Source organism: Anomaloglossus baeobatrachus, chromosome 4 (assembly GCF_048569485.1).
Source record: "Anomaloglossus baeobatrachus isolate aAnoBae1 chromosome 4, aAnoBae1.hap1, whole genome shotgun sequence".
In the NCBI taxonomy this organism is placed as follows: Eukaryota; Metazoa; Chordata; class Amphibia; order Anura; family Aromobatidae; genus Anomaloglossus; species Anomaloglossus baeobatrachus.
Genome location: NC_134356.1, coordinates 453,387,355 through 453,401,370, shown reverse-complemented (window position 1 = coordinate 453,401,370; position 14,016 = coordinate 453,387,355). Strand labels below are relative to the sequence as shown.

The window sequence follows — 14,016 nt, the reverse complement described above, 5'->3', positions numbered from 1 at the left end:
TTTTAAAAAAAAAAGGATGGACTGAAGAGATGCGAGAGTGTTAGCAGTGGAGTCCACAGAGGAGGATGTTGCAGTAGTTCAGATGGGAGGTGATCAGGGCATGCACTAACATTCTAGTACAATACAGAGTTCAGGAAAGGAATGATTCTGGAAATATTTTTGAGTTGGAGGTGGCAAGAGCTTAATGTGTGATTTGATGGATAATGCAGAATCAAGGGTTACTTCGCGGCAACAGACTTCAGGTACAGGGGAGAGCATTGTGATTTATTGTGATGGCTAGATTGGGTAGGGGAGTTAGGTGAGATGGAGGAAAAATGAGGAGGACGGCACGGTGGCTCAGTGGTTAGCGTTGCAGTCTTGCAGCGCTGGGTTCAAATCCCACCAAGGACAACATCTGCAAGGAGTTTGTATGTTCTTGTGTTTGCGTGGGTTTTCTCCGGGTTGTCTGGTTTCCTCCCACACTCCAAAAACGTACTCATAGGGAACCTAGATTGTGAGCCCTAATGAGGACAGTGTTGCCATTGTATGTTAAGCGCTGTGTAATTAACAGCGCTATATAAATAAATGAATAAATATTATTATTATTATTATTATTATTTTGTCCACATTGAGTTTGAGAAAGTGTGATGAGAAGGAAGACGTGGCTGAGGACCCTCTGGGATTCTGGACAACAGAGAGGTGATGTCTGGGCCAGAGAGAATAATCTGAGTGTCATGAGCATATAGATGGTACTGGAAGCCATAGGACTTTGAATCATGCTAGGCCAAAGGTATAGATGGAAAGCAAAAAAAAATGAGCCGGAGATAAGTTGGTATGTATGAAATAGGAGCATGTTCACAATATAGCTATTTTCAAAGATAAAACTCAAAAGAAAACCCCAAAATGAGCATATACCCTATAATAAAGTTAATAAGTAAATAGTACTTTCTTTGTCGCTCCATTGGGAGACCCAGACAATTGGGTGTATAGCTTCTGCCTCCGGAGGCCACACAAAGTATTACACTTTAAAAAGTGTAACCTCTCCCCTCTGCCTATACACCCTCCCGTGCATCACGGGCTCCTCAGTTTTATGCTTTGTGTTGAAGGAGGCACACATTCACTCAAGCTCCCATTTTAGTCAGCAGCAGCTGCTGATTGTATCGGATGGAAGTAAAGAGGGCCCCCAACAGGGCCCCCGGCATGCTCCCTTCTCACCCCACTAAGTCGGCGGTGCTGTTAAGGTTGAGGTACCCATTGCGGGTACAAAGGCTGGAGCCACATGCCGTTTTCCTTCCCCATCCCTTAGAGGCTCTGGGAGAAGTGGGATCCTATCCGGTCACCATTCACTGGGACCGGGCTCCCTCCGCAGCCCCTGGGGGAATCTGCCGGACAGGAGACTTGGTATCATCAGGGACAAGGCCCTGCATCTAAAGGTACTCTGTGTCCCCTTGGGGACCGTGCATGGAGCGCCTGTGTCACAGACACGACCGGGACTACCGCGCCTGTTTGCCGGCCGCGTTATTAAATTTAGTCCCCGGCTTCATGCGGCCTAGTACCATAACTCCCGCCCCCGGGCCTGCCAGTCAGGGGTAAGGGCGGGACGGTCGACTGGACGTCGGCAGTGAGGGCTGGAGCATACTTAAGTGTTCTCCTCCCCCCTCACTGATCACTGTGGGGCACCAGATTCCCGCACTTTATTAGTCGCCGCCCACGGCTCCCTCCTCCCCTGAGAGCTCCGGCAGCCATTTTTACAATCACTTCTGCCGGTGGAGGATTTCAGAACGAGCTCTGCAGCTCTGGGAGGCCCAAGGCAGGGAATCTGGTGGACACACAACCGCTTCGGGCGGTCGGTAAGCCACACCGGTTACCCGGTGCTGGTCCCCCTGGGGTGCCGAAGTGTATATATGTATGTATGTATATATATATATATATATAGATAGATATAGATATATATATATATATATATATGTATGTATGTATATATATATATATGTATATATATATATATGTATATATATATTATATTTATATTTGTATACATTTTCTCTGTTCGGCCGCATTGTTTTGCTTTTGGCTATATACCCTCAGTGATCACTCTCCGAGGAGACAACAGCATGTCGTCCGCAAAGAGCAAGGGTGCCAAGACACAGGGTTATTTTGCAACCTGTACCTCTTGTGCGGCTATGTTACCTGCAGGTTCCACCTACCCTCACTGTGAGCAATGCTCGGCCCCTGTTGCACTCGCTCAGCCGGAGCCTCGGGCACTGGTGGGACCCTCGGCTCAGGTAGAACCGCCGGCTTCCACTGTCCAGGTGGCAGGGACAGAGTTTGCAGTTTTGGCTGAGAAACTCTCTGAGTCGCTTTCACAATCCATGGCTCAGTCTATGGACAAGATGGTCTGCTAAGATACTAGAAGCCTTGCAGTCCAGATCGGTCCTTACACAGGCCTCGGGCACTGTGAGTTCATCGCCCCCAGGCCCCTCTCAGTCTGCGCAGCAGCGTGCTCCTGGGGTGACACCTAGGTCTCACGGGGAGGACTCCGACACGGACCGCAGTCCCAGACCGGCTAAGCGGGCTCGCTGGGAACCTTCCCCGACTTCATCACGCTGTTCGGGGTCTCAACTTGAGGACTCTCTGGAGGATGAAGCGGAGGTCGCAGCTCAGGGCTCTGACCCTGACGTTGCTCTCAATCTTGATACACCGGAAGGGGACGCCATAGTAAATGACCTTATAGCGTCCATCAACCAGGTGTTAGATCTATCTCCCCCGCCTCCACCTGTAGAGGAGTCGGCTTCTCAGCAGGAGAAACACCAGTTCAGGTTTCCCAAACGTACACTGAGTGCGTTTTTCGATCACTCTAACTTCAGAGATGCTGTCCAGAAGCACAGAGCATTTCCGGACAAGCGCTTTTCTAAGCGTCTTAATGACACACGTTACCCCTTCCCCGCTGACGTAGTTAAGGGTTGGGCTCAATGTCCCAAGGTGAATCCTCCAGTCTCTAGACTGGCGGCTAGATCCGTAGTATCAGTGGCAGATGGTTAATCGCTCAAGGATGCCACTGACAGGCAGATAGAACTCCTGATGAAATCCATCTATGAAGCCATAGGCGCGTCTTTTGCCCCAGCCTTTGCAGCAGTGTGGGCACTTCAAGCTATCTCAGCTTGTCTGTCTGAGATTAATGTGGTCACACGTACCTCTGCTCCGCAAGTTGCGTCTTTGACTTCTCAGGCGTCGGTATTTTCATCCTACGCCATGAATGCCGTCCTGGACTCTGCGAGCCGTACAGCGGTAGCGTCCGCCAATTCGGTGGCAGTCCGCAGGGCCATGTGGCTACGCGAATGGAAGGCAGACTCTGCTTCCAAGAAGTTCTTAACCGGTTTGCCATTTTCTGGCGACCGTTTGTTTGGCGAGCGATTGGATGAAATTATTAAGCAATCCAAGGGAAAAGACTCGTCCTTACCCCAGTCCAAACCAAACAGACCTCAGCAACGAAAAATTCAATCAAGGTTTCGGTCCTTTCGGCCCTCAGCCAGGTCCCAATCATCCACGTCCAACAGGCCACAGAAGGGCCAGAGGAACTCTGATGCATGGCGGTCTAAGTCACGTCCTCCAAAGACCGCCGGAGGCACCGTCTCCAAGGCGGCCTCCTCATGACTTTCGGCCTCCCCAAACCGCATCCTCGGTCGGTGGCAGGCTCTCCCGCTTTTGCGACGCCTGGTGGCCACATGTCCAAGACCGATGGGTGAGAGACATTCTGTCTCACGGTTACAGGATAGAGCTCAGCTCTCGTCCTCCGACTCGTTTCTTCAGAACATCCCCGCCCCCCGAGCGAGCCGATGCACTTTTTCAGGCGGTGAACACTCTGAAGACAGAAGGAGTTGTGATCCCCGTTCCCCTTCAAGAACGTGGTCGCGGTTTTTACTCCAACTTGTTCGTGGTGCCAAAAAAGGACGGATCATTCCGTCCCGTTCTGGACCTCAAGCTACTCAACAGACACGTGAGAACCAGACGGTTTCGGATGGAATCTTTCCGCTCTGTCATCGCTTCGATGTCCCAAGGAGACTTCCTAGCATCAATCGACATCAGGGATGCTTATCTCCATGTGCCGATTGCACCGGAGCATCAACGCTTCCTGCGTTTCGCCATCGGGGACGAACACCTTCAGTTTGTGGCACTGCCTTTCGGCCTGGCGACAGCCCCACGGGTCTTCACCAAGGTCATGGCATCCGTGGTGGCGGTCCTACACTCTCAGGGCCACTCGGTGATCCCTTACTTAGACGATCTCCTAGTCAAGGCTCCCTCCCGGGCGGCATGCCAACACAGCCTGACCATTGCTCTGGAGACTCTCCAGAGGTTCGGGTGGATCATCAATTTCTCAAAGTCAAAATTGACACCGACCCAATCACTGACTTACCTCGGGATGGAGTTTCATACTCTCTCAGCGATAGTCAAGCTTCCGCTGGACAAACAGCGTTCGCTGCAGACAGGGGTGCACTCTCTTCTTCGGGCCCAGTCACACCCCTTGCGGCGCCTCATGCACTTCCTAGGGAAGATGGTGGCAGCAATGGAGGCAGTTCCCCTTGCGCAGTTTCATCTGCGTCCACTTCAATGGGACATTCTCCGCAAATGGGACAGGAGGTCGACGTCCCTAGACAGGAACGTATCTCTTTCACTGGCAACCAAAACCTCTCTTCAGTGGTGGCTTCTTCCCACTTCTTTGTCGAGGGGAAAAATCCTTCCTGCCCCCATCCTGGGCTGTGGTCACGACGGACGCGAGTCTGTCAGGGTGGGGAGCGTTTTTTCTCCACCACAGGGCTCAGGGAACCTGGACTCCGACAGAGTCCTCCCTTCAGATCAATGTTCTGGAGATAAGGGCAGTGTATCTAGCCCTAAAGGCGTTCCATCGGTGGCTGGAGGGCAGGCAGATCCGCATACAGTAGGACATCGCCACGGCGGTCGCGTACATCAACCACCAGGACGGCACACGCAGTCGTCAAGCCTTCCAAGAAGTTCGGCGGATTCTGCTGTGGGCGGAGGCCACAGCCTCCACCATCTCCGCAGTTCACATCCCGGGCGTAGAAAACTGGGAAGCAGACTTTCTCAGTCGCCAGGGCATGGACGCAGGGGAATGGTCTCTTCACCCGGACGTGTTTCAAGAGATCTGTTGCCGCTGGGGAACGCCGGACGTCGACCTCATGGCGTCTCGGCACAACAACAAAGTCCCGGCATTCATGGCACGGTCTCAAAATCACAGAGCTCTGGCGGCGGACGCATTAGTTCAGGATTGGTCGCAGTTTCGACTGCCTTATGTATTTCCTCCTCTGGCACTGCTGCCCAGAGTGTTACGCAAGATCAGGTCCGACTGCCGCCGCGCCATCCTCGTCGCTCCAGACTGGCCGAGGAGGTCGTGGTACCCGGATCTGTGGCACCTCACGGTGGGTCAACCGTGGGCACTCCCAGACCGACCAGACTTGCTGTCTCAAGGGCCATTTTTCCATCTGAATTCTGCGGCCCTCAACCTGACTGTGTGGCCATTGAGTCCTGGCTCCTAGCGTCCTCAGGGTTATCTCAAGATGTCATTGCCACTATGAGACAGGCCAGGAAACCAACGTCCGCCAAGATCTATCACAGGACTTGGAGGATCTTCTTATCCTGGTGCTCTGATCAGGGTTTTACCCCCTGGCCGTTTGCCTCGCCCACTTTTCTTTCTTTCCTTCAATCCGGAATGGACAAGGGTTTGTCTCTCGGCTCTCTCAAGGGACAAGTATCGGCGCTTTCCGTGTTTTTTCAAAAGCGTCTAGCCAGGCTTCCGCAGGTCCGCACGTTCCTGCAGGGAGTTTGCCACATAGTCCCACCTTACAAGAGGCCGCTGGAACCATGGGATCTTAACAGAGTGCTAAAGGCTCTTCAGAAACCACCTTTCGAGCCACTGCGGGATGTCTCTCTATCACGTCTTTCGCAGAAGGTGGTTTTTCTAGTGGCAGTTACATCGCTCCGTAGAGTGTCGGAGTTGGCAGCGCTGTCATGCAAAGCCCCCTTCCTGGTTTTTCACCAGGATAAGGTGGTTCTGCGTCCGGTCCCGGAATTTCTCCCTAAGGTGGTATCCCCTTTTCATCTCAATCAGGATATCTCCTTACCTTCTTTTTGCCCTCATCCAGTTCACCAATGTGAAAAGGATTTGCACTTGTTAGATCTAGTGAGAGCACTCCGGCTCTACATTTCTCGCACGACGCCCCTGCGTAAGGGGTCGCAGGCTTCCAAGTCAACCTTGGCTCGGTGGGTCAAGGAACCGATTCTTGAAGCCTACCGTTCTTCTGGGCTTCCGATTCCTTCAGGGCTAAAAGCCCATTCTACCAGAGCCGTGGGTGCATCCTGGGCATTGCGGCATCAGGCTACGGCTCAGCAGGTGTGTTAGGCGGCTACCTGGTCGAGTCTGCACACTTTCACGAAACACTATCAGGTGCATGCCTATGCTTCGGCAGATGCCAGCCTAGGTAGGCGAGTCCTTCAGGCGGCGGTTGCCCACCTGTAAGAGGGGGCCGTTTTTCGGCTCTTTTTATCGAGGTATTCTTTTACCCACCCAGGGACTGCTTTTGGACGTCCCAATTGTCTGGGTCTCCCAATGGAACGACAAAGAAGAAGGGAATTTTGTTTACTTACCGTAAATTCCTTTTCTTCTAGCTCCTATTGGGAGACCCAGCACCCGCCCCTGTTCCCTTCGGGCTGTTGTTCTTTTGTGTACACATGTTGTTCATGTTGAATTGTTCTTTTGGTTCATGGTTCAGTTCTCCGAACATCCTTCGGATTGAATTTACCCTAGACCAATTTATAAGTTTCCTCCTTCCTGCTTTTGCACCAAAACTGAGGAGCCCGTGATGCACGGGAGGGTGTATAGGCAGAGGGGAGGGATTACACTTTTTAAAGTGTAATACTTTGTGTGGCCTCCGGAGGCAGAAGCTATACACCCAATTGTCTGGGTCTCCCAATAGGAGCTAGAAGAAAAGGAATTTACGGTAAGTAAACAAAATTCCCTTCTTTACATTTAAATAACAGGGCATAAGGATAACACTGTATGATCAAAAACGTAAAAGCCATCCCACCGCGACAAAGTGGGCTTAGTCAACATGGTCCTACTGTAGAATTATAACCTTACCTTGCGTCAGGGACATCAGTGGAAATAAGGGCAGAGAAGGATGATATCTGTATAGCTTCCCATAGATAGGTGACTGTAGTTCGGGCTTTGTGCTTCTCTGCCCTTATTTCCACTGATCTCACTGATGTAAGGTAATGTTATAATACTAGAGTCAGACCATCCCAACTAAGTACACCTTGTTGCGGTGGGATGTCTTTTACCCTTTTTGATCAAACGTTGCTAACTAAGTGCCCTATGTTATTTACATGTACTAGTACTATTTACTTTTTTACTTTATTATATGGTATATGCTCATTTTGTGTTTTTGTTGTGTTTTTTTTGTCCTAATTATAGATGGAGAAGAGGAGGGGTCCCAGGACAGAGCCTTGAGGGACACCAACAGAGAGAGTTGACATAGGAGATAGTATGGGAGTGGGAGACGCTAAATGTGTATTTGGAAAGGTATAAGGAGATCCTTGAAGCTAAGGGAAGAGAGGATTTGTAGGAGGGAGTGGTGAACTGTGCGTAAGGCAGAGGGACAGGTCAACAATAGACATACACAGGTGTGAATGCTGTTCAGAGTTGTGCGTCTGTAAATGTACATGTAGCAGAGCTGTGTGTTGTATAATACACACTGCAGAGAAACCCTAACGATAGATTTATTATTTCCCTATTTTATCGTAGTAAGTTAAAATTGGTGATAATGACCCCTCCATATTACAGCACCAGGGAATATTTAATTAACAGGAAAAAAAAAAAAGTCTTTTCCATTTTCTCCTGTCTAAACCTTAGGTGACCTTTATGTTAAGGTTCATCTTGTAATACGAAATATATGGTACGTTAATTGCATAGTTACATAGGTTGAAAAAAGATGTAGGTTCATGAAGTTCAAATTTTTTATAACCCACATGTTGAGTACTAAGGAAATCATGCAGCCCTTTTTTAAAAGCTGTTATAGTATCTGCCATTACTACCTCTTGTGGTAGAGCATTCCACAGTCTGACTGCTCTAACTGTAAAGAACTCTTTACTGTTTAGCTGCCGGAATCCCCATCCTTCCACTCGTAATAAGTGCCCCATGATCCTTTAGTATTGTCTTTGGAAGAAATAAGTCATGTGCCAGTCCTTTCCATTGACCACAAAAGTATTTCTACATGTAAATGAGATTTCCTGTGAGATGTCTTTTTTTTACTTCTAAGCTTAACAAGACCATCTTTTCCAAACTCTCATCGTATGGGAGGCCTTCCATAATCTAGTTGCCCGCCTTTGAACTGACTTTAACTTTTGAATATCCTTTATAAATGTGGAGCCCAAAACTGGATCCCATATTCCAGATGTGGCCTTACAAATGAGTTATAGAGGGCTAACAATACGTTGATCACTGTATTTAATCTTTATTTTTCTACAATTTTTGTGTTTTGTTTTTCCAGTGGGTTGATCAGGTGAGCGCCACTTCAAATAGGAAAAGGACTGGTGTAGAAGACTCCGATGAGCGCAGTAGACTTCGGATACAGGACAAAGAACTGCAGGAGATCAGTGATCAAGGCATGTGTCTGAGTATGCACCAGCCATGGGCTTCACTTCTTGTTGCTGGCATTAAAAGGTAAAGATGGTGTCTGAACTCTCTTTTTACTTTGTGTGCAATTACTCCCATCCAAGACACTTACCACATATCAACAAGATATGAAGTAAATATTCGATACATGTGGTCCCCTTTTTAAGCTACCACATAACTTAAAGGGGTTGTTCCCTTCCAGGTATCGTTCTGCTTTGGCTGCAGTTTGTTAAATAACAAATTGTGCTGTTCTTACCTTCCCCAAGTCCTCTAGCTCCTAGTATCTGTCACTGGCTGCGGTGCTGACGGTCATTAGCTCTGAACAGGGTGCTCTGTCTACACTGGCAGGCCTGCTGAGTTCACTGATTGGCTGTCATTGTGCTATCAGTGCCGCAGCCAATGCTAGACACTGGGAGCAGTGGTGGAAACTAGCCGTTGGACCCATGAAATGGGGGTACAGCATGACGTGTTACATTTAACAAAGTGCAGCTGGTGCTGAACATTATCTAATAAGGATCAACCCCTTTTAGAAAGAATATATAATCAATGTCATATTCCTAGAATCCACTTTTCAAACATATATATATATTCCACAGACCAACTATGTGTGTGTGTGTGTGTGTAATATATATATATATATATATATATATATATATATATATATATATATATATATATATATATATATATATATATATATATATATATATTAGTATATATAATATTTATTTCCCTTGTTAAAGAACAATCTGCGAAACGCATGTCAGTGAGTTTCTAGTGGACATTACATTATAGACAATATGGGCAAACAGTAAATGTACCTTATTTAATACTTCTATGAAACCACTTATCTGCTATTTTTTCACTAGCATTTTACTCTAGTATACTCCAGGGGTGCAAAATATTTTTATTCCAAGGGCCACATCGCCATACTGAACCAATCCCAAGGGCCGCAAAATGTTTTTGAGTACTTGCGTGAATATATCACCAGTGCATAATCAGTACATTGATAGGTCACTAGTAGTAAGTTTTTATAGAATTTCTACTTCATAAAAAATCAGTGTGAACACGCGCTAATTTTGATTATTTTAAGTTTTAACATAGCTATGTAGCACGTTATGGATTGTTACATGTGTACAAGATCAGAAGCACCTGTATACGGCACCAGAACCATCGACGGTACATAAATATCTCCCATGCTGCACCTCACTATGCTTCCTGTACAAAATATCCCCCCACACTGCCCCTCTCCATAATGTCCCCCTACACTGCCCCTCTCCGTAATATTCCCCACACAATGCCCTTCTGCACAATGCTCGTCTCCACACTACCTCTCTCCGTAATATCTGCCAACACATTGCCCCTCTCCATAATATCTCCCCCTTACACTGATCTTCTCCAAAATATCTCCCCTCTCCCTCTCTTTTTCCCGTCTGGGATCTAACATTGCTGTGTTCTTGCATAGGGAACATTGTGCTTATACCATATAGGTCCGCATGATACAGCATATGCTTTGGCTGGACCTGCGCTTATTTGTACAACTTCCCCAGCTGATAAGTGGTGATTTTTGTTTCAAGGTGACTCCTGTTATATTTGATATGTGACTGGTTTCATATTTGGAGACTATTTGTTTTATTTTCTTTATCGTTCCTTTGGGAGACCCAGACCATGGGTGTTTAGCTTCTGCCTCCGGAGGACACACAAAGTACTACACTTAAAAGTGTAGCTCCTCCCTCTGAGCTTATACACCCCCTGGTAGCCAGTCCTAGCCAGTTTATTGCTTTGTGTCAGGAGGCATACATCCACACATGCATTCTCATCTGATTTGTTTGACTTTTGGAAAGAGTTTGAAGAAAAGCGGGTCCATGTCTGGACTCCCGGCATGTCCCTTCTCACCCCACTGTGTCGGCTGTGTTGTTAAGGTTGATTTACAAGGCTGCAGCCTTACATGCCGCGCTCCTTCACCATCCCTTCTGGGCTCTGGCTTGAAGTGGGAGCCAGCACGGTCTCCATGCCTGGCAGGAGTCCGGTCTCCATCCACAGCCCCTTGAGGATTCTGTTGGACCGGAGCACTCATCCCCAGGGACATGGACCTGCGTCTCAGCAGCTAAGTACCTGAGACGCTTATGTTGGGGGTCCCGGTTCTTTATTGTAAGGGGAGAGTATGCTGTATGTGATTGTTTTAACTTTTCAGGCGGGTTCTCTAGCTTTTGCCTGAGAACCGTGCCGATGGTGCCTGCTTGTCGGCCTCGCCGCTTAATTTTAGGCCCCGGCTTCGCCGGAGGCCTAGTTTCATTTTCCTGCCCTCGCATGTCACTCATGCAGAGGGACAGGTTCGGCTCCTCCCGGCGGCCGTTCTACACAGGGGAGGGACACTCCCCGCTGCTGGGGCGTCCCTCCTTCCCTGCAGGTCTCTATAGCCCTCCAGTTCCCGCTCTTTTATAGGAACGCCCTCTTCTCAGGCAGAGTTCACTCTGCTCTGGGACATCCTGCATTCTGCATCTCTGCTGAGGTGCTGCGACTGGGGAACCGGGCTTCGGGATCTGGAGGGCACACAACACCGCGCTCAGCGGTCTGGTAAGCCACAGCCGGTCTCCGGTTGTGGACCACTGTATATTCTCCCTGGGGTTCATTCTCTGCAAAGCCCCCACTCCAGCAGCATGGTCTCTCAGGCTGCTACTGCACCTGTGATTGAACCCCCGGCCTGGGTAGAGTCCTTTTCTAGGTCCATATCCCAGTCATTTGCTGAGTCCATGGGGCTTTTGTCCAGGACTTTGAATATGCATCAGCCCCCCTCACAGGGTGCCTCTAATACACTTGACAGAGGACTCCTATCCTCTGACCTCCGTCCATCGGAGCTCACGGAGGATTCATCATCTGATCCCAGACCCCGTCCTTCTAAGAGAAGGCGCAGGGTTTCCTCCCCCTCCCCATCCCACGACTCTGTCTCAAGAGCTGACTCTCTAGATGAGGAGGATGCCCGCACTGTGGGCTCGGAGGCTATGTATCCCATCGATTTCTCTGAGGGTGACTCAGATCTTAGTGATTTGATTGCTTCTATTAATTCTGTGCTGGATCTCAATCCGCCAGTGTCAGAGGAGCAACTCTCTTTGGCAGAAAAACATCAGTTTACCTCGCCTAAGAGAGTGAAGAGTGTGTTCTTTAACCACTCCAGTTTTCAGACCGCTGTGACCAAACCCAGGGCCTGCCCTGACAAACGCTTTCCAAAGCGTGGTTCTGTTGACCGGTTTCCATTTCCACCTGAGGTGGTCAAGGAGTGGTCCCACTCCCCAAAGGTAGACCCTCCGGTGTCTAGGCTATCAGCCCGGACCGTTGTGTCGGTGGCTGACGGCACCTCACTTAAGGATTCCACTGACCGTCAGATTGACCTTCTGGCCAAATCTGTGTATGAAGCTGCGGGGGCCACGTTTTCCCCGACTTTTGCAGCAGTGTGGGCTCTCAAAGCCATCTCTGCTTCTCTAGAGGAGATGCATTCCCTCACCAAGGAATCTATGCCTGAGATGGTTACCTTAACTGCTCAGGCTTCAGCTTTTTCATCCTATGCCATGTCTGCCATGCTAGAGGCTGCTCACCGCACTGCGGTGGCTTCAGCTAATTTTCTTGTTATCCGCAGGATTTTGTGGCTTCGAGAGTGGAAGGCAGATGCTTCTTCCAAGAAGTTTCTTGCTGGGCTCCCTTTTGCTGGTTCACGGCTGTTTGGTGAACAGCTGGATGAAATCATTAAAGAAGCTACTGGCGGGAAGAGTACTTCCATGCCACAAACCAAGACCAGGAAACCCGCCCAGGGTAGGAATCAATCGAGGTTTCGTTCCTTTCGTTCCTCCAACTGGTCATCCTCTAAGCCTTCCGCCTCGTCCGCTAACTCAGCCAAGGATCAGAAATCCAACTGGCGCCCAAAAGCGCGTCCGCAGAAGACCGCAGGAGGTTCTGCCACTAAGGCAGCTTCCTCATGACTCTTGGCCCGCTCCAGCCACGTCCTTAGTCGGTGGCAGGCTCTCCCACTTTGGCGACGCTTGGTTAAAGCAAGTCTCCGATCAGTGGGTGAGAGACATCATATCTCACGGCTACAGGATAGAATTCTCTTCCAGCCCTCCAAACAGATTTTTTCTCTCAACTCCCCCCTGCTCCAAGGCCGCCACCTTCTCGCAGGCCGTGGCGTCCTTGCAGGCAAACGGAGTGATTGTCCCAGTTCCCGCCCAGGAACGGTTCAGAGGTTTTTACTCAAATTTCTTCCTAGTTCCGAAAAAGGACGGTACCTTCCGGCCCATCCTGGATCTCAAGCTTCTCAACAAGCATGTCCGGGTGCGGCATTTTCGCATGGAGTCTCTGCGATCAGTCATTGCATCTATGACCCAAGGGGAGTTCCTGGCGTCAATCGACATCAGAGATGCCTATCTACATGTGCCAATCGCAGTGTCACATCAGCGTTGGTTACGTTTTGCGATAGGAGAGGATCATTTCCAATTCGTGGCTCTCCCCTTCGGGTTAGCCACGGCCCCTCGGGTATTCACCAAGGTCATGGCGGCAGTGATTGCGGTCCTGCACCTCCAGGGTTTAGCAGTGCTTCCTTATCTGGACGACCTTCTGGTCAAGGGTACATCCAGCGCAGACTGTCAGCGGAGTGTTTCTCTCACTTTCGCCACCCTAGCCCAATTCGGGTGGATTGTCAATCTTCCCAAATCCACTCTGACTCCGACCCAGAGTCTCGCGTACCTAGGGATGCAGTTCGAGACTTTGCCGGCACTTGTGAAGTTGCCCTTAGACAAACAGCTGTCACTCCGGTTGGCGGTGCGCTCTCTCCTGAGGCCCCGCCGTTATATTCTCAGGCGTCTGATGCAGGTGCTGGGTCAAATGGTGGCCTCCATGGAGGCGGTTCCCTTTGCCCAGTTCCATCTGCGTCCTCTGCAGCTGGACATTCTCCGCTGTTGGGACAAGCGGCCTTCCTCCTTACAGAGGTTAGTGGCTCTGTCGCCACGGACCAGGAGCTCTCTTCAGTGGTGGCTTCGACCCCTCTCCCTGTCCCAAGGGCACTCCTTCCTGACTTCATCCTGGGTGATTCTCACCACGGATGCCAGCCTATCCGGCTGGGGAGCGGTACATCTCCACCACAGAGCACAGGGCACTTGGACTCCGTCCGAGTCAGCCCTTTCAATCAATGTGCTGGAAACCAGAGCTGTGCTTCTAGCTCTCCTAGCCTTTCACCACCTGTTGGCGGGCAGGCATATTCGAGTCCAATCAGACAACGCGACAGCGGTTGCCTACATCAATCACCAAGGCGGGACACGCAGCCGCCTGGCAATGTTGGAGGTCCAACGCATTCTTCAATGGGC

The 14,016-nt window shown here is 49.8% G+C and overlaps 1 protein-coding gene across 1 annotated transcript in view; it reads left to right on the top strand.

Moving 5' to 3' along the window:
* Window positions 1-14,016, top strand: part of LOC142303840 (activating signal cointegrator 1-like) — a 118,220-nt gene that overhangs the window by 79,776 nt on the left and 24,428 nt on the right. The window contains exon 9 of the mRNA XM_075345624.1: window positions 8,541-8,713. Within this exon, the coding sequence (XP_075201739.1) occupies window positions 8,541-8,713 (173 nt within the window). The remainder of the gene's footprint in view (window positions 1-8,540; window positions 8,714-14,016) is intronic.